Source organism: Myxine glutinosa, chromosome 7, assembly GCF_964187855.1.
Source record: "Myxine glutinosa chromosome 7, kmMyxGlut1.1, whole genome shotgun sequence".
Taxonomy (NCBI): domain Eukaryota; kingdom Metazoa; phylum Chordata; class Myxini; order Myxiniformes; family Myxinidae; genus Myxine; species Myxine glutinosa.
This window is the reverse complement of record NC_136267.1, coordinates 183,878,323-183,898,946: the sequence shown is the minus strand read 5'-3', so window position 1 is coordinate 183,898,946 and position 20,624 is coordinate 183,878,323. Positions and strand designations below refer to the sequence as shown.

Sequence of the window (20,624 nt, the reverse complement as noted above, 5' to 3'; positions counted from 1 at the left end):
TCTATCAATCTGTGAAAAATCACAGAACCGTCGGAAAGCTTCCGTAATTGAAAATTTACGTAAAAAAACATAAATGTGTATGTAAAAAAAATAATTAAAAACCCCCAAAAAACCTCAATCAACATCTAGCATTTCAAAATTGTAATTTATACAACTGTAAACTGTCAAATAAACATGATAATAATGTCCATAAAAGAAAAGGTGTCCATAAATGAAAATGTACGTAAAAAGCCGTAAACGCGCCCGTAAAAAAAAAAAAACCTCAATCAATATCTAGTATATGAAAACTGGAATTTCTATAACTGTAAACTGTCAAATAAACATGACAATAATGTCCGTAAATGAAAAAAAGAAACGTGTCTGGAAATGAAAATTTACGTAAAAAACCATAAATGTGTATGCAAATAAAATAAAATAAAAACCACAAACACCTCAATCAATATCGAGCATTTGAAAATTGTAATTTATATAACTGTAAACTGTCAAATAAACATGACAATAATGTCCATAAAAGAAAAGATGTCCATAAATGAAAATTTACATAAAAACCGTAAACGCGCCCATAAAAAAAAAACCTCAATCGATATCTAGTATATGAAAACTGGAATTTCTATAACTGTAAACTGTCAAATAAACATGACAATAATGTCCGTAAATGAAAAAAAGAAAAAGTGTCTGGAAATGAAAATTTACGTAAAAAACCATAAATGTGTATGTAAATAAAAAAAAAACAACCACAAACACCTCAATCAATATCTAGCATTTGAAAATTGTAATTTATATAACTGTAAACTGTCAAATAAACATGATAATAATGTCCATAAAAGAAAAGATGTCTGTAAATGAAAATTTACATAAAAAGCCGTAAACGCGGCCGTAAAAAAAAACAAACCTCAATTGATATCTAATATATGAAAACTGGAATTTCTCTAACTGTAAACTGTCAAATAAGCATGATAATAATGTCCGTAAATGAAAAAAATTAAACGTGTCTGTAAATGAAAATATACGTAAAAAACCGTAAACGTGTCTGGAATTTTTTTTTTTTAAACCTCAATCGTATCTGACATTTGAAAATTGTAATTTCTATAACTATAAACTGTGAAGTAAAAATTTCAATGAAAATTTATGTAAAAACTGTAAACGCGTCCATAAAATAAATAAATAAATAATCTGAATTGATATCGAGCAGCAGGCCAGTGATGCTTTTTACGGCGTCGCCCATAGGGCAAAGCCGTCGAGAACAGTGTTTGTCCGTCCGTATGTATGTTTGTATGCATGTATGTATGTATGTCCCCTCAAACGTATACCAATCAGAGCTGAGGATCTGGTCACATGACAGGGTGATGTGATTACGTCTGATGTTATTATGGCGGCTGACTCCACACACCGTCATTTTGATTTATGTGCTGAACATATCGTCGAACATATTGTCAAACCTGTCATATATCACAATCACCATGCTCTACCTTTACGTATTTCATTCTTTTTTTTCTTTTTTTTTTGTATACAACATCGAGGCTCGTGAAAGAGCTAACATTAATCACACAGAAAGACAAACCGACACATAAAACACAAAATAAGGGGAGCGGTAGACAAGATGGGGAGAGAGGGGGAAGGACACATACACAACATTTGAGATCAGGGACATCGAGAGATCTGTGGGAGGGAGTGGGCTTTGGGGGGGGGAGGGCGGGCATGGGAAGGGGGAGGGGGGGCGGTGGGAGAGGTATAAAACATATGGACACTGCAAGGACTTCCAGGAAAGAAGTTGGAATTTCAAAAAAAGTGGATCTGGGGTGAATTAGCGGGGGTAGAAAAGATCAAGGTTTTGGATGGGGGAAGATAAGAGATGGTGGTGAACAGCTGTTTTGAAGACCTGGAGGGAAGAGTGGGATTGAAGGGAGTGGGGGAGTTTGTTCCAGAGGCGGGAGAAAAGGGGAATGAAGGAGTGAAGGTGAGCAGATAGCCGAGATTTCGGCAGTTTAACAATAAGAGGGTTGCTGGCAGATCTTGTGCGACCTGTAGGAATATTTGGGGGACAAAGCACAGAGAGAGCTGGGGGAGCAAGGCCGGAGAGGAGGCGGTAGAAGACAGAAAGACCACCTACCTGCCTGCGGTGAGTGAGTGAAAGGCCCTCGGAGTTAGCTTCATAGCAGGAGATTCCAATGATTCTGAAAGCTTTGGTTTCAACCCCGTGAAGCCGAGCTAGGTGTGAGTAAGGGGCGCCGGCCCCGAGGGGAGAGCAGTACTCCATTGAGCTGCGGATGAAAGCCTTATATGTGGTGAGGAGCTGAGGTGTGCCAAGGAAGGACTTCGCACGACGGAGGATGCCCAGTCGGCGACTGGCTTTGGAGGCCAGCTTGGAAATGTGGTTTTCCCAGGAAAGATCATGGCAGATAGTGAGACCCAAAAGCTTGAGTGACAGAACTTCTTGGAGAGGATTGTTCAGAAAGTAGATGGGAGGGTTGTCCAGTCGATCTTTTCGGAGAGACATCGTAAGAGTGTGAGATTTGTCAGGATTGAAAGACATGTTCCACTTGTTTGCCCAGTCTGTGATTTTGTCCAGGTCTGCAGACTGCCGATCTGAGGGAAGAGGATGGAGCGGCAGAGAGTGGAGTAAGAGTAGCGGCAGAGAGTGGAGTAAGAGTAGCGGCAGAGAGTGGAGTAAGAGTAGCGGCAGAGAGTGGAGTAAAAGTAGCGGCAGAGAGTGGAGTAAGAGTAGCGGCAGAGAGTGGAGTAAGAGTAGCGGCAGAGAGTGGAGTAAGAGTAGCGGCAGAGAGTGGAGTAAAAGTAGCGGCAGAGAGTGGAGTAAGAGTAGCGGCAGAGAGTGGAGTAAAAGTAGCGGCAGAGAGTGGAGTAAGAGTAGCGGCAGAGAGTAATTCAGTGTGAAACACAAACAAACCGATTGTTAAAATGACCATCAAATATCGAAAGAATCGACGTTACGTCTCTTCCAACAATACGGTCCGTACCCAACTCTTGTGGGGTGTAATCTAGATTACAGTAGATCTTCCCTCAGTTCTCTTAGTAAAACTCACCTCACGGATGTCGGGATTCCTCCAAATTTATTTGTTTAATGTTATAAACAGCATTAGCGACTGTTTAAAAAGCTAATCATGTGTGTTTGTGGTTTATAATACTTTACAAGCCCGGCTACACCGCTGTTAGAATTTTGGTCTTGTTTTTTTAAAATACGTGGGCTGAGGCTCATAACAGAGCTGACACACACACACGCACGCGCACACACACATACACGCACACACACACACACACACACACACGTACACACACGCACATGCACACACACGCACGCACATGCACACACACACACATACACACACACACACGCACGCACACATGCACGCGCACACACGCACATGCACTGCTGGGGGTTACCCCCCGAAATAGGTTTTTTTTTTTCTTTGTTTGTTTAACATCTTATGATTATGTTTCTATGATTCTACCTGCTGCCCTGTCTTCTCGAAGGCATTTAAATTGGTTTGACATACCCCAAGTCGGTGCAGTATGCTATTTATTCTACCAGGTGAGCGTCAGGAGTATTGCCCCTATGTTTTTTGGACCTGATAGGGTGACAGTTACCCTACCCACGAGTAAAGCCAGTGAGGGGTGTCTGTTTAGTCGCCGAAAACCCGACCATGCGGCAGGTAGCACTGGGTTACATGTTACCTGTGACAGTCCCAAAAGACTGACCTGTAACACCAACAGCAGAGAGGGGGGAAACACCAACAGCAGAGAGAGGGGGGGGGGGGGGGGGACAGTAACAGCAGAGAGAGGAGGAAACACCAACAGCAGAGAGAGGGGGGAAACACCAGCAGCAGAAAGAGGGGGGGAAACACCAGCAGCAGAGAGAAGGGGAAGCACGAACAGCAGAGAGAGGAGGAAAACACCAACAGCAGAAAGAGGGGGGAAACACCAGCAGCAGAGAGAAGGGGGAAACACCAGCAGCAGAGAGAAGGGGAAGCACGAACAGCAGAGAGAGGAGGAAACATCAACAGCAGAGAGAGGGGGGAAACACCAGCAGCAGAGAGAAGGGGGAAACACCAGCAGCAGAGAGAAGGGGGAAACACCAGCAGCAGAGAGAAGGGGAAGCACGAACAGCAGAGAGAGGAGGAAACACCAACAGCAGAGAGAGGGGGGAAACACCAGCAGCAGATAGAGGGGGGAAACACCAACAGCAGAGAGAGAGGGGGGAAACACCAGCAGCAGAGAGAGAGGGGGGAAACACCAACAGCAGAGAGAAGGGGAAGCACGAACAGCAGAGAGAGGAGGAAAACACCAGCAGCAGAGAGAAGGAGGAAACACCAGCAGCAGAGAGAAGGGGAAGCACGAACAGCAGAGAGAAGAGGAAACACCAGCAGCAGAGAGAAGGGGAAGCACGAACAGCAGAGAGAGGAGGAAACACCAACAGCAGAGGGAGGAGGAAAACACCAGCAGCAGAAAGAGGGGGGAAACACCAGCAGCAGAGAGAAGGGGAAGCACGAACAGCAGAGAGAGGAGGAAAACACCAACAGCAGAGAGAGGGGGGAAACACCAGCAGCAGAGAGAAGGGGAAGCACGAACAGCAGAGAGAGGAGGAAAACACCAACAGCAGAGAGAGGGGGGAAACACCAGCAGCAGAGAGAAGGGGAAGCACGAACAGCAGAGAGAGGAGGAAAACACCAACAGCAGAGAGAGGGGGGAAACACCAGCAGCAGTGAGAGGAGGAAAACACCAGCAGCAGAGAGAGGGGGAAACACCAACAGCAGAGAGAGGGGGGAAACACCAGCAGCAGATAGAGGGGGGAAACACCAACAGCAGATAGAGGGGGGAAACACCAACAGCAGAGAGAGGGGGGAAACACCAGCAGCAGATAGAGGGGGAAAACACCAACAGCAGATAGAGGGGGGAAACACCAGCAGCAGAGAGAAGGGGAAGCACGAACAGCAGAGAGAGGGGGGAAACACCAGCAGCAGATAGAGGGGGGAAACACCAGCAACAGATAGAGGGGGGAAACACCAACAGCAGAGAGAGAGGGGGGAAACACCAACAGCAGAGAGAAGGGGAAGCACGAACAGCAGAGAGAGGAGGAAAACACCAGCAGCAGAGAGAGGGGGGGGGGGGGAAACACCAACAGCGGAGAAGGGGAAGCACGAACAGCAGAGAGAGAGGAGGAAAACACCAGCAGCAGAGAGAGAGGGGGGGGGGGGGGGACACCAGCAGCAGAGAGAGGGGGGAAACACCAGCAGCAGAGAGAGAGAGGGGAAAACACCAACAGCAGAGAGAGAGGGGAAACACCAACAGCAGAGAGAGAGGGGAAACACCAACAGCAGAGAGAGAGGGGAAACAACAGCAGAGAGAGAGGGGAAACACCAGCAGCAGAGAGAGAGGGGGGAAACACCAGCAGCAGAGAGAGGGGGAAACACCAGCAGCAGAGAGAGGGGGGAACACCAGCAGCAGAGAGAGGGGGGAACACCAGCAGCAGAGAGAGGAGGGAAACACCAGCAGCAGAGAGAGAGGGGAAAACAACAGCAGAGAGAGAGGGGGGAAACACCAGCAGCAGAGAGAGGGGGGAAACACGAGCAGCAGAGAGAGAGGGGAAACACCAACAGCAGATAGAGGGGGGAAACACCAGCAGTAGAGAGAGGGGGGAACACCAGCAGCAGATAGAGGGGGGAAACACCAGCAGCAGAGAGAGGGGGGAAACACGAGCAGCAGAGAGAGAGGGGAAACACCAACAGCAGAGAGAGAGGGGAAACACCAACAGCAGAGAGAGAGGGGAAACAACAGCAGCAGAGAGAGAGGGGAAACACCAGCAGCAGATAGAGGGGGGAAACACCAGCAGCAGAGAGAGGGGGGAACACCAGCAGCAGATAGAGGGGGGAAACACCAGCAGCAGAGAGAGGGGGGAACACCAGCAGCAGATAGAGGGGGGAAACACCAGCAGCAGAGAGAGGGGGGAAACACCAGCAGCAGAGAGAGGGGGGAAACACCAGCAGCAGAGAGAGGGGGGAACACCAGCAGCAGAGAGAGGGGGGAACACCAGCAGCAGAGAGAGGAGGGAAACACCAGCAGCAGAGAGAGGGGAAACACCAGCAGCAGATAGAGGGGGGAAACACCAGCAGCAGAGAGAGGGGGGAACACCAGCAGCAGATAGAGGGGGGAAACACCAGCAGCAGAGAGAGGGGGGAAACACCAGCAGCAGAGAGAGGGGGGAACACCAGCAGCAGAGAGAGAGGGGAAACACCAGCAGCAGAGAGAGGGGGGAACACCAGCAGCAGAGAGAGGGGGGAAACACCAGCAGCAGAGAGAGGGGGGAAACACCAGCAGCAGAGAGAGGGGGGAACACCAGCAGCAGAGAGAGAGGGGAAACAACAGCAGCAGAGAGAGGGGAAACACCAGCAGCAGATAGAGGGGGGAAACACCAGCAGCAGAGAGAGGGGGGAACACCAGCAGCAGATAGAGGGGGGAAACACCAGCAGCAGAGAGAGGGGGGAACACCAACAGCAGAGAGAGAAGGGAAACAACAGCAGCAGAGAGAGGGGAAACACCAGCAGCAGATAGAGGGGGGAAACACCAGCAGCAGAGAGAGGGGGGAACACCAGCAGCAGATAGAGGGGGGAAACACCAGCAGCAGAGAGAGGGGGGAAACACCAGCAGCAGAGAGAGGGGGGAACACCAGCAGCAGAGAGAGAGGGGAAACAACAGCAGAGAGACAGGGGGGAAACACCAGCAGCAGATAGAGGGGGGAAACACCAGCAGCAGAGAGAGGGGGGAACACCAGCAGCAGATAGAGGGGGGAAACACCAGCAGCAGAGAAAGGGGGGAAACACCAGCAGCAGAGAGAGAGGGGAAACACCAACAGCAGCTCACTTTCATTCCCTTTTTCTCCAGGCTCTGGAACAAACTCCCTCACTCCCTTCAATCCCACTCCTCCCTCCAGGTCTTTAAAACAGCTGTTCACCACCATCTCTTATCTTCCCCCATCCAAAACCTTGATCTTTTCTACCCCCGCTAATTCACCCCAGATACACTTTTTTCGAAATTCCAACTTCTTTCCTGGAAGTCCTTGCAGTGTCCATATGTTTTACACCTCTCCCACCTCCCCCCAAGCGCTCTCCCTCCCACATTTCTCTCGATGTCCCTGCTCTGAAATGTTGTGTTTGTGTCCTTCCCCCCTCTTTCCCCATTTTGTCTACCGCTCCCTTTATTTTGTGTTTTATGTGACGGTTTGTGTCGGTTTGTTTTTTTGTGTGATTAATGTTCGCTCTTTCACGAGCCTCGATCTTGTATACAAAAAAAAAAAAAGCAGAGAGAGGGGAGAAACACTAACACCAGAGTTGAAGGCCAAGACGGCGGAGTCAGACAATCAATGGTTGTGGAATGAGTGGCAGGGAAAGATGCATGGGGTGGACAAGATGGATACAAAAGGAAACCTGCAAATTTGGAAGGAGGAGGGAATGAGGTAGATGGGAGTGGGGAGAGGGTAACGAGGATAGAAAGACCATGGGTTTGGAGTGGGAATGATCTGAAATGGTGATGAACAGCTGTCTTGAAGACCTGGAGGGAAGAATGAGATTGAAAAGAATGTGGAGGTTGGTTCCACAGGTGGGGAAAAGAGAAACTAATGAGTGGAGGAGAGCAGTGATCCTGGCTTTAAATAGTTTCACTGGACGTTTTTGCCCTGCAGAAACTTTACAGGGGGGGGAGGGAGGGGGAGAATCACAGAGAGGCACAGGGTACAAGACCAGAAAGGAGGTGATAGAAGACAGAGAGACCACCGACCTGTCTGCGATGGTGAAGTGATAGGCCCATAGATTCAGTTTCAGCGCAGGAGATTCCAATGATATTAAAGGCCTTGGTTCCCACAGCGTCAAGCTGAGCAAGATGGAAGACAGGGGAGCCAGTCCAGAGGAGAGAGCAGTGCTCTATGAAGCTGCGGATGAAGGCCCTGTAGGTGGATAGAAGTTCAGGTGTGTCAAGGAAGGACTTCGTATGATGGAGGATGCCCAGTTGGCGGCTGACTTTGGAGGCCAACGCTGAAATGTGGATTTCCCAAGAGAGATAACGGCTGATCGTGAGGCCCAGAACTTTGTAGTCTTTGTGTGTGACTTGTATTCTGTGTACGTTTTGGGCGTTTTGGTTGTTATACATTATTGCTTGAGATGTGGTTAAGTTGTACTGTTTCATATCTTTTTGATGTTTCACGTATTCTTAAAGTATTTAAGTGCAATTTTATTTGGTTAAATTTAGAAATCCTAAGGAGCTTTTATCTTATTTTGCCACCATTTGTTTTTAAAGTGGACAATAAGTTGAAATCGAATTGAATATATCCTGGGTGGGGGTGAAATGTAATGGGCCACAGGGAGTTTGCTCCATGAAAGTAATATGGGAGAAAGAGAGACATCAACAGGGAGTTTGATCCTGGTGGATATTAGTGTGCATTAGTTGTGTTTATGGGTTCCGGTGGTGCCCCATGTAGAGAAATGTCACAGAATGGCCAGGAAGATGGAAGTGACGAGTTATTGGTTTGGTTTGGAAACTTGGGCTGTTGGGACATCTGTTCACTGAAGCATCACCCAGTCCACATCTGGCATCTCTAATGGAGAGTTTGTTACATAAAGTGCAACTGATGCAATATATAACATTGGAGGAAGTGCGGCAGTTGTTGTTGTTGTTGTGTAGCCCCAGACAGTTCTTTCAAGCAAACCCTCTGCACGGAGACAGCCGATCGATCATGCAGGAGTGACCCAGAGATCCTCCACAACCTTTCGTCCTCATCAAGTCAGAGGAGAGAGAGAGAAGAGAAGAGAAGAGCAGAGAAGAGAAGAGAAGAGAAGAGAAGAGAAGAGAAGAGAAAAGAAAAAAAAAAAAAAGAGAGAAAAGAGAGAGAGAGAGAGACAGAGAGGGAAGGGCCTGCTGGTCCATGGTGACCAATCGACATTCTGACTGTGACTGTGCTGACCTGACAAATCCGGGCAACAGGGAAAAATGGGGAAGATTTGGCCCCCAACTTGCGTTGGGGGTGTACAACCACTGCGAAGAGGCATTCCCGGCAGTTGTAGGAAGTGCAGTTAAAGTGGTCTGTGACTGTAAGGAAGCTTTTAGGTCCTGAAAATGGGTTGTCTTTTTAATGAAAGCACAGGTTTGGCGCCTCCGTGAAAATTTGAAAGTGCCTGGATGGAGGTCACTTGGCAATGATCCTTCAACCAGGGAATCTCTCAAATTCCTTTCTCGTTTACAAGATATGAGATACTTGTGGAAACATTCAAACAGTTTTTGGATCATTCTGTCGCAACTCAATCATTCTTTTAATGATGTAATGGAGTACGAGAATGATTTGGTGACGAATCAAAGTAAATGGTGAATAAAGTACAGTGAGCTGGAGATGGAGTGTCAGGAGAAGGGTTGGTGAGTTTCTTGTCAGCCATTTGAGGTGGCGGTGTAGAGGGTATAATTGGCAATTCCTTTATGCATTTCTTGCTCGACTTGGAGTGTGTGGAACAGAGAGGAGGAGGATGTGTGAAAGAGTGACTCAGTTTGCCTTGAAAGGCTCATTTTGGATTTGGAGGAAGATTATGGAGGCACGTCGAACGGTGTAGGTGGAGGTTGATTGGGTTGTGGGTTCTTTCAGTCCCAAAATGTGTAGTGACTCAGTGGGGAGGAGGTATAGAGATAAGTGTTTGTGTGTATGGTTGTTGTTTTGAGCAGTGTATGTTGTGAAGCTAGTTGGTTGGTTGTGTGCGTGTGTGTGTGTCGTTGCTTATCATCTTCATGTGCGGGTTTCAAAAGGTGGAAGGAGCACTCCCAGGTCTCAAAGTATCCACCTCCTTGTATGTCTGCATGTGTGTGTGTGTGTGTGTGTGTGTGTGTGTGTGTGTGTGTGTGTGTGTGTGTGTGTGTCATTATCTCCACATGCGGGTTTCAGGAGGTGGAATGGAGACCTCTCGTTGTGAAGTTTTCTTGCTCGTGTTTGTGTGTGTGGGGGGGGGGGGGGGGAGGGGGTGGGTGGAGGGTTGGAGGGTGGTGGGCGTCAGGTCAAGGGCATGGACAACATGGGTCACCCACTCTGTTTACTCTTGTAAAATATTAAGATTGTTATATTTACTACATACCATATATACAGTACATATATATATATATATGTACAGCGGAAGTGTTTGGGTAGTCTCAGCTCCATGCCATGTTTTGGCAGGAAAAGCCCCATTAACCTCCACCAACTAATTCGAGCAAATGAGTAAGTGTACTGTGTTGATTTGTAAATTATCAACACATCAGTGACTTGTAATACACATGAGATCCAATCATGTGACCTCATGTCCTTGCCTTCCATGCACATGAATATCAGACACTTTAGGAAGGATGATCTCAACCTTAAAGAATAATTGGTAACATTCTCATCACCATTTGTTTTTACTCATAATTGCAGGAAATGAGGAGAGTGGTTTGACATTAACCACGATGAGATTTACTCGGCAATCCCTTAGAGATTGCTTCTGGGACTGCGTGGCCTATGAAACCACAAAGGATGTCGTCGTCAAGAACCGCACTGTGGGCTTCATCTCTCGCCTGCTGCAGCTCCTCTTCATCACGTACTTTGTTGGGTTCGTCTTCTGAATGTTTGAGTCATCAACATTTTTTTTCACCATCTGATGGTTTTTATGATTTATTGTAAAATAAAAAATGTCTCCTGGAGTCACATCCATTCTTCCTGAAATCCACAGTTGGTCCCTCAATTACAAGCTGAACGTTCACCTCAATTTCTTTGGTCCTCTATCTCATCTATGGGACCAACTCCCTGAGTCTAGCTCATCTTGCTCATCTTGCTTTTTACTCCTACACAGCCAATGGCCACATACATTTTGTTTTTAGGTTGTCCGTCTTGCTCTCCGTCCATGCGTATATCCGTTATCATTTTTATCTTTTTATTTGTTTAATTTTTCTCGAACAGAGCAGGGCTCAAGGAAGAGCAAGGATACATTAACAGTGGGGTAGTGGGCTAAGAACTGGGCACAACTGACAAAGGGAATAAACAAACAGGAAAAGAAGACAAAGACAGAGAGGAAGGGAGAAGATGAGAGAGTGGGAGGGAGAGGGAGAAAGAAAATTTAATGAAAACAATGACATCAGCAAGTAAGAGAGGGTTGGTTAATGTGCAGTCACACTATAACGTATAGCAGTAACTTATGCCGACGTATGTGAATTTTCACCAACACGCTGGTGTACGTTGACATAAGTTAGGGGTAGGTTTGGTATAAGTTGTATACGTTAAAAGCACGCTGGTATAAGCTGGCATACGTTGTTGTATGCAGAGGCCGAAATAAATTTTTGTGCATGCACAAAAATTTTGGGCGTATGCCGACGTCCTCTTCATAGGTTAGGCATACGTTAGGCATACGCTAGACATACGCTAGACATACGTTAAATACGTTAGAGGTAGGTTACTCATACGTCGAGATACGTTGGCATGAAGGTGTACCATACAGCTAACTTATTGATAACCTATGAGTAACTTACTTCTAACCTATATCTAACCTATATCTGACGTATCTGCAATGCATATTGACGTATTAGACGTATGTCTGACGATGGAGTAACTTATTGAACATGTTTCTACCGTACAACTAGCGTATTATTGGCGTTTTGCCAGCGTTTTGCGGTCACTGTATATATGGGGGCCTGTGAGTAGCTCACCATCACTTCTCCACCGGTCATCAGAGAAGATGGAGGATACTGAGAGGCTTCGACAAGAATACCAACTAGTCGTTCTCCAACATCAGTTGGAGCTTGGGGCACAGCATGGAGATCATGAGCAGGTGGATCGGCGGCTTTGGACGATGATGGTGAGGATGATGGTGTACATGTGTTCTTCTTGCCTCTACCTCGGCCCCTGGCAGACGTCTCGGTTGCTGTCTTCTTCGTTTTCTTGGGTGCCATGTTGATGTTGATAGCTCGCGGTACGTAGAGATCGGCGCCGTATTTATGCAGAACGTCACGTGATCGTCGGCAACACGCCTAGCGCGCTGCGCATAGGTTTCTCATAAGTTACTCATACGTTGGGCATAAGTCGAGAACGCTGGACATATGCTGGCCATACGCTGTGATACGCTGTCATAAGTTATATATAAGTTAGTGATAGGTTACTAATAGGTTAGACATACGCTATGTATACGTTCAATACGTTATGCATACGCCCAATTTATTCATGCTGTAGAATTTTCGATGCTTTTTTGGGCGTATGCCGACGTGTTGACATTATTTTATGATTTTTCATACGCTAGATACAAGTTTCTCTAAAACGTCATAGTGTGACTGCACCTTTAGTTCGGGTTAATGGAGGTCATAAAGATCATGGGTCAGGATGAGGGGTGACAATGCACTGCATGCTTGAAGCCCTCGATGGGAAAGTGAGACAGAACATCATCTGCAAGGTGATTCTATAGACCTGAGTAGCGAGGAACAAAAGAGTTGAGGTGTGCTGCAGTTAGTTTGGATTTTGGAATTTTTTTTTTTTTTTTTTTTTTTGTATACAAGATCGAGGCTCGTGAAAGAGCGAACATTAATCACACAGAAAGACAAACAGACACATAAAACAAATAACATCGGGAGCGGTAGACAAGATGGGGAGAGAGGGGGAAGGACACAAACACAACATTTGAGAGCAGGGACCGAGAGACATGGAGACATCGAGAGATCTGTGGGAGGGAGAGGGCTTTGGGGGGGAGGCATGTGAAGGGGGGGGGGGGGGGTGGGAGAGGTATAAACATATGGACACTGCCAGGATTTCCAGGAAAGAAGTTGGAATTTCAAACAAGGTGGATCTGGGGTGAATTAGTGGGGGTAGAAAAGATCAAGGTTATGGATGGGGGAAGATAAGAGATGGTGGTGAACAGCTGTTTTAAAGACCTGGAGGGAGGAGAGGGATTGAAGGGAGTGTGGGAGTTTGTTCCACAGGCGGGAGAAAAGAGGAATGAAAGAGTGAAGGTGAGCAGAGAGCCGAGATTTCGGCAGTTTAACCATCAGAGGGTTGCTGGCAGATCTTGTGCGACCTGTAGGAATATTTGGGGGACAGAGCACAGAGAGAGCTGGGGGAGCAAGGCCGGAGAGGAGTCGGTAGAAGACAGAAAGACCACCTACCTGCCTGCGGTGAGTGAGTGAAAGGCCCTCAGAGATAGCTTCATCGCGGGAGATTCCAATGATTTTGAAAGCTTTGGATTCAACAGCGTGAAGCCGAGCCAGGTGTGAGGCAGGAGCACCAGCCCATAGGGGAGAACAGTATTCCATTGAGCTGCGGATGAAAGCCTTGTATGTGGTGAGGAGCTCAAGTGTGCCGAGGAAGGACATCGCACGACGGAGGATGCCCAGTCGGCGACTGGCTTTGGAGGCCAGCTTGGAAATGTGGTTTTCCCAAGAAAGATCATGGCAGATAGTGAGACCCAAAAGCTTGAGCGACAGAACTTCTTGGAGAGGATTGTTGAGAAAGTAGATGGGAGGGTTGTCCAGTCGATCTTTTCGGAGAGACATAGTAAGAGAGTGAGATTTGTCAGGATTGAAAGACATGTTCCACTTGTTTGACCAGTCTGTGATTTTGTCCAGGTCTTCAGAGAGTGAGGAGGCTGCAGACTGCCGATCTGAGGGAAGAGGAATGGAGCGGCAGAGAGTGGAGTCATCAGCAAAGAGATAGAGAGGATTTTCCAGAGAGTCGGAGAGATCATTGATAAAGACCAGAAAAAGCACAGGGCCCAGCACACTTCCTTGGGGAACTCCAGCCTGAACAGGAAGGGGAGATGAGAGAAATCCATTCAGGGCCACACGTTGACTACGACCAGAGAGGAAGTCCGCAAGCCATGCATGGAGATTTCCATGGATACCATAGGAGGAGAGTTTGGTGAGCAGAGCTGGGTGCCAGACCGTATCAAAGGCCCGTGATATGTCAAGGGAGACAGCTCTGATTTCCTGTTTGGCATTGAGGACCTCCATCCATTGTTGAGACAGCAGAAGCAGCATGTCCAGAGTAGAGTGACCTGGTCTGAAACCAAATTGATGATCAGAGATCAAGCCATTGGAGAAGAGGAAAGATTTCATATCCGAAGCAATGATGGATTCCATGACTTTGCTGATAATTGGGAGCAGGCTGATTGGTCTGTAGTTGCAAGGATCTGTTTTTGCACCTTTTTTGTGTAAAGCGGTAATGTTAGCTGATTTCCAGGATGCTGGCAGATGACCTTGAGCAAAAGATAGGGTGAAAAGAACAGAGAGAGGGTGAGATAGAGCGGCAGAGCAGGATTTTAGGACCCGTGGGCTGATGCCGTCTGGTCCAGTTGCAGAATCAGAGTCGAGGTTTGACAAAAACTCCTCCACCTTGTCAGGAGAGAAGGACACAGAGTCCAGGAGCAGTTGGGTTCGACTGGGAAAGGTGGGAACAGAGAGAGATGGGTTTGGGACTAAGGATTTTGAGGCGAACACAGAGTTGAGGCATTCGGCTTTGTCACGTGCGATGTCAACTGTGTGGCCATTTGAGGTAAGGGAGGGGATGGAGGGGGAACAAACACCAGAAACGGATTTGACCAGACGCCACCAGGATTTGGAGGAAGGAGACAGGTTTGAGAGTTCATTCTTGAGTGAGGAGAGATAGTGCTTCCTGGCACTCCTGAGGGTAGACACACACTTGTTCCGAGCTTTGTGGAAGGAACTGAGATTGCCTTCAGTTGGATTAGCCTTCCAAGAGGCAAAGGCAAGTTGTTTCAGGGCAACTGCCTCACCACAAGATTCAGTGTACCATGGACGGGAGGAAGGGTAAGACAATTGAAGACGAGATGGGATAAATCTGTGCATGAGAGAGATCAGTTTGCTTTGGAAGAATTCCCAGGAAGAATTGATGTCAGAGGCAGTGGAGATGGGAGACCAATCCAGACGATTGATGGCTGCTTGAAGACCGTCCCAGTTGGCCTGAGTGAAATGCCAGACTCGTCGACGCTGAGGAGGCTCTCTGAGAATGGCCAGAGAGATGTCCACTTTGACAAGCACATGATCAGAAGAACCGATTGGAGCAGAAGAAGAGCAGCAGACATTAGCAGGGAAGTTAGTCATAACCAGGTCTAGAAGAGAAGATACTCCATTGGCTGAGATCCGGGTCGGGAAATTGACAGATTGTGTCAATCCCAGTGAGTCACAGAAGTCCTTTGCTGAGGTGCCATGACTGGTGAGAGAGGAACCCACACCCAACCAGGTGGCATGATGACAGTTGAAGTCACCACATATGAGGAAGAGAGAGTTGGGATGAGTGGATAGAAGTTGGTCCATGTTGTCAGACAGTGAAATGTAGATGGAGTCATCACTGTTTGGGGGACGGTACAGAACACATATGAACAAAAGGTGGGAGCGGAAAGGAAGCCGTAACCAGAGGTACTCCTGCGGGTGAGGAGGAAAGAGGGCAGTGCAAGGAGAGTGAGGAAGAGAGTTTTTGACAAAGATAGCCACCCCACCACCAGGCCGAGGCTCAGGTCTATCATACCGGAGGAGGGAGTAACCAGGAAGAGATATTAAGGAATCAGAGACATCTTGAAGGAGGAAAGTCTCTGTTAAGCAGATCAAGTCTGGATTGTCAGAAGCAACCTGTATGGAGAGATCAGTCAGGTTTGAGCGAAGGCCCCGGATGTTTGAGGTCCATACCGTTAATGAAGAGAGAGGGGGAGCATCGGGTACAGGACAGGGGAGGGGAGGAGTAGGGTAAGATGAAGGATGAGAGGGGGAGGTAGGGAGAGCAGTTGATAGTGTGTCAGATGTTGCAGAAGAGTTCCAAGAAAGGGAAGGATGAGGAGGATGAAAGGTTTGATGGTGAAGGATTGGAGGGGAGGGGCAGATTGTAGGGGAGGGGCAGAAGATTGGAGGGGAGGGGCAAGGGGGGAGTTTAGGAGGGGAAGGGCAAGGGGGGAGATCAGGAGTGGAGGGGCAAGGGGGGGGGGATTAGGAGGGGAGGGGCAAAGGGGGAGTTTAGGAGGGGAAGGGCAAGGGGGGAGTTCAGGAGTGGAGGGGCAAGGGGGTAGTCTAGGAGTGTAGGTGCAAGGGGGGGGATTTGGATGGGAGGGGCAAGAGGGGAGTTTAGAAAGTGGATGATTAATGAAAGACGAACATTGATAACAAATTGGGTTTGTTGTGATTTTCAAGTTAGCAATCCGATTCAGAACGATGGAGGAGGGATGGAATGAATGTGAATTTAGACCATGTAGTGAGGGAGACGTATAAGATATTGAATTTCTTTTTTTTGAAGTGGAATGAGTTGGAGAGGAAATTGAGAAAAGCCTTTTAAATAGGAAGAAAAACAGCGTGTTGTAATATACCACTGAATAAAACACAGAAGGGGAAAGGTTAAACATATTTAAATAATATTTAAACAGAACTGTGCACAATCTTATATGCACAAAAATACCAACGGGGGAGAGCCGAGAGGGCCCACCACGAGTCACAGAAGTTTAATCAGAAGGGGTTATTAGAAGAAGGCATGCATCCTGGAGTTAGTGGAGACGGTCGGAGGACAGAGATTGGAGGCTGCAGGTGGTGGTGTAGAGGCAGCAGTGATTGCAAGAATTAGAGGTGGTTGTGGAGGAAGTTGAGGAAGTTGTTACCCTTATTGACATCAAGTGGATCTGTGTGAGTGAACAGTGTAAGGAGGACCATGATTTCCGTGGGAGTGAACAGATTAAGGAGGGCTGTGTGTTCCATGTGGGTGAACAGTGTAAGGAGGGTATGAGTGCTTCCGAGTGAGTGAATGGTGTAAAGAAGGCAGTGACATGTTCTGTGTGAGTGAACGGTGTAAGGAGGGCCATGAGTTGTTCCGAGTGAGTGAATGGCGTAAGGAGAGCCATGAGTTTTTCAGAGTGAATGAACAGCGTAAGGAGGGCCCATCCTCTCCCTTCCGTCCCCCTATCCCTCCCCCCTTCCGCTCTCCTCCTGCTCCTCCCTTATCCTCTTTTCCTTGCCCCTCCATCCCCTTTCTCCATTCCTGTTCCCCTCCCTATCCTCTCTCTCCCCCTCCCCTAGTCTCCACCTCCCTCTTACTCCTAGTTCCTGTTCTGCTCCCCTTCCCCTCCCTCTCTCCCTCCCTCACTCCTTCCCTCTCACCCCCTCCACCCCCTCCCTTTTCCCTTTCCCCTCCTCCTATCCTCCCTTCCCTTATCCTTCCCTCTCCATGTCCTCTCCTCCCTCCTTCCCCTCTCCTCTCCTCCCCACATATCTTCCCCTCCCCCTTCCCCTCTCCTCTCCTCCACCACCCTTCCCCTCCATTTCTCCCACCCCACCCCTCCGCCCTTCCCTTCCTTCCCTCTCCCCCCTTCCCTACCTTCCCTCTACCCTTCCATGCCACCCCTCCCCTCCATTTCTATTGCTCCCCCTCCTGCTTCACGCCCACTCCCCTCCACCCTCCCTGCCCCCTTCCCTTCTCTCCCCTTCTCTTCCTTCCCCCCTCCCCTTCCTTCCCCTCCTTTCCCATCCCATCCCCCCCTCCCCTCTCTCCCCAGATTTTTAAGAAGGAAGGAAGAATTCTTAAGAAAATCAGCACACATTTCAGAATACAGTTTGATGCAGTGAGTTCTGGATGCCTTTTTTGCTACTGTGACTCCTAAAGGTAAGAATTTAGTGCCTGGACCCATAGTCAAGATAAATATTCCATTGATCTTTGAAAGGTTTTCTCCAGCTGAAGAAATGTGCCCTGGCAATGCAACACTGTCAAAAGTTTAGATTGGCCAGGAAAAGACAGTTGTTACTCGTCAATGTCGAGGCACCGAAGCGAGTGCACCAGTTACCAGGAGTGTGTCACGGTAGAAAGATTTGACCACACTAATGTGCACTGTTTGTTATTTTACCGGTGAAACCAACATATGACATAAGGCAGAAAGGATATTAAAAAAGTAATTTATTAATCCCTACTGTCTACCTTTAAAACCCTAATACTGATTAAAAGCAACCCATAATGACTTTTCTAAGAATCCCCAAATTAATGAAGTACAAATTTCACAGATATCAATGCAGCTATTAATTAACTCATGACTTTTGAGGTGGTAACTTATCTCGGGTAACCAGTTTGTAAAATAAACGCCAACAGGTTACAAATGGCTGAAGGCTCGGTGGTGAACATGTACCAAAGGATCTTGTCCATTGCGTGCGCACAGGATGAATTTGACCAGCCAGTTGTGATGCAAAAATTCCTCAAGGCCGGGCAAAGTTTGTTCTTTTATGTCAGGATTTGTAGTTGTTGAACCAGTCCTGGTTCGCATACAGAAGACTGCCGATTCCCTCTTTACTGGTTTAACTGGTTTTTGCCACATGAAATCCAGTACATGTCAGCCCCTACATGTTCCCTCTCTCCTTCTATCTGAAGCAAACTGTTAATATTTTATATCTTTTGCACACTGTCAACAAACCTATTGGTCTTCTTTGATCCAAATATATTTTATGTTTGGCAAAGTCATGGCTTCTTATCTTAAGAGTTGTTAATTTTTCCATTGTAGCCTTTGGCTGGTTATGGTAACACTACAACAAGCCAACACAAATGATTTTACCCAGTACAGTTGACTTTCTCCCACATTACAATTGACTGAACTTTTACCACAGTATCGACCTTCACCACCTTTCAATTAACTTTCACCTACAGCACAGTTATGTTATACTCCTCCGTAACACAGTGAATCTGTTTGTGTGATTGCAGCTGGGTGTTTCTCACCGAGAAGGCTTACCAGTCATTTGAGAAGCTTACTGAGAGCTCAGTCATCAGTAAAGTGAAGGGTGTTGATAGGACAGTGTCTGATAAAGGCCAATGGAAGATCTGGGATGTGGCCGAGTATGTGACTCCTCCTCAGGTCAGTTTTAATTTATATCCTTTTCCTGTAGTAAGGTTTCATAGGTAGCAACAGAACAAGATGATGGTTGGAATAACCAGACCCAGAACATCCAGATTCAGGTGTTAGACCATCTGCTCTGGGTCTGGGAGGTCAATGTTTCAGACCCAGGCCGAGTCATACCAGAGACTTTAAAAAATAGCACCACAAAGCGGGCGTAACCCCTCAGCCCATGCATGGTGGAAACCAATTTCAAGATGTCTGCCGTGGCGGCCATATTGAAAATCGCAGCGTGCCCATGAACCTTCCTCTACTCAACCCCAACACACACTGAAAATATGGATTTGATTTAATCGGACAAGCCGTTCTGCTCGAAATTGACGGAAACCAAAAGTTGACGGACGCCCGGACGCCGCCCTTCCGGACGCCCGGACGACGCCCGTGACGACAATACCCCTAATCCCAATTTGGCCTGAGGGGTGAAAATGGTACGTGCTGCCTCCTTGCTTGATGCACAGCATTTAAAAATTATAAGGCATGGACAACAACAATATGTTAGTAACCATTGCAAGGGTTTGGTAGGCCTCATAGCCTCCTTCTGTGTTAAAGTTCCTTGTAACTCATATTATATATCTAATTAAACTTAATTCATTTCTGATTTCTAATTTAATATATATCTTATTAAACATAATGTATATCTGATTTCTATTTTACTCTATATCTAATACAATCAAATACAATCTATATCTGATTTCTAATTTAATTGATATCTAATTAAACGTAATCTATATCTTTTTTCTTTGTTTGTTTTTGTATACAAGATCGAGGCTCGTGTAAGAGCTAACATTAATCACAAAATGACAAAATGACATGAAACATAAGATAAAGGGAGCAGGAAACAAGATGGGGAGAGAGAGAGGAAAGCACACAAGTACAACATTTGAGAGCAGGGACATTGGGAGATCTGTGGGAGGGAGAGGGATAAAACATATGAACACTGCTAGGACTTCCAGGAAAGAAGTCGGAATTTCAAAAATGTGGATCAGGGGTGAATTAACGGGGGTAGAAAAGATCATGGTTTTGGATGGGGGAAGACAAGAGATGGTGGTTATCAGCTGTTTTAAAGACCTGGAGGGAGGAGTGCGATTGAATAGAGTGAGGGAGTTTGTTCCAGAGGCGGGAGAAAAGAGGAATGAAAGAGTGAAGGTGAATAGAGAGTCTTGATTTAGGTTTTTAAGCATAAGAGGGTGGCAGGCAGCTCTTGTGCGACCTGTAGGAATATTTGGGAGACAGAGTACAGACAGAGGTAGGGGAGCAAGGCCGGAGAGGAGTCGGTAGAAGACAGAAAGACCACCAATCTGCCTGCGGTGAGTGAGTGAAAGGCCCTCAGAGTTAGATCGCAGGAGATTCTGATGATTCTGAAAACTTCGGTTTCAACAGCGTGAAGCCGAGCTAGGTGTGAGGAAGGAGCACCAGCCCAGAGGGGAGAACAGTATTCCATTGAGCTGCGGATGAAAGCCTTGTATGTGGTGAGGAGCTCAGTCAGGTGTGCCAAGGAGGGACTTCGCACGACGGAGGATGCCCAGTCAGCGACTGGCTTTGGAGGCCAGCTTGGAAATCTGCTTTATAATTTAATCTATATCTAATTAAACGTATTCTATGTCTGATTTCTAATTTAATTTATTCATAATTCAATCAAATATATAATCTATATCTGATTTCTAATTTACTCTATATCTAATTAAAGTTAATCTATATCTGAAAAAAAAAAAAAATTCTAATTGCATATAT

General features: G+C 47.0%; 1 protein-coding gene across 2 annotated transcripts in view; it reads left to right on the top strand.

Annotated features, from left to right (window-relative positions):
* LOC137431878 (P2X purinoceptor 3-like) overlaps positions 1-20,624 on the top strand; it is a 163,946-nt gene that overhangs the window by 62,293 nt on the left and 81,029 nt on the right. For both annotated transcript variants that reach the window (XM_068123677.2, XM_068123678.2), the window contains exons 2-3: positions 10,430-10,604; positions 18,704-18,854. In XM_068123677.2, coding sequence (XP_067979778.2) covers positions 10,462-10,604; positions 18,704-18,854 — 294 coding nt within the window. In that variant the 5' untranslated portion in view covers positions 10,430-10,461. The remainder of the gene's footprint in view (positions 1-10,429; positions 10,605-18,703; positions 18,855-20,624) is intronic.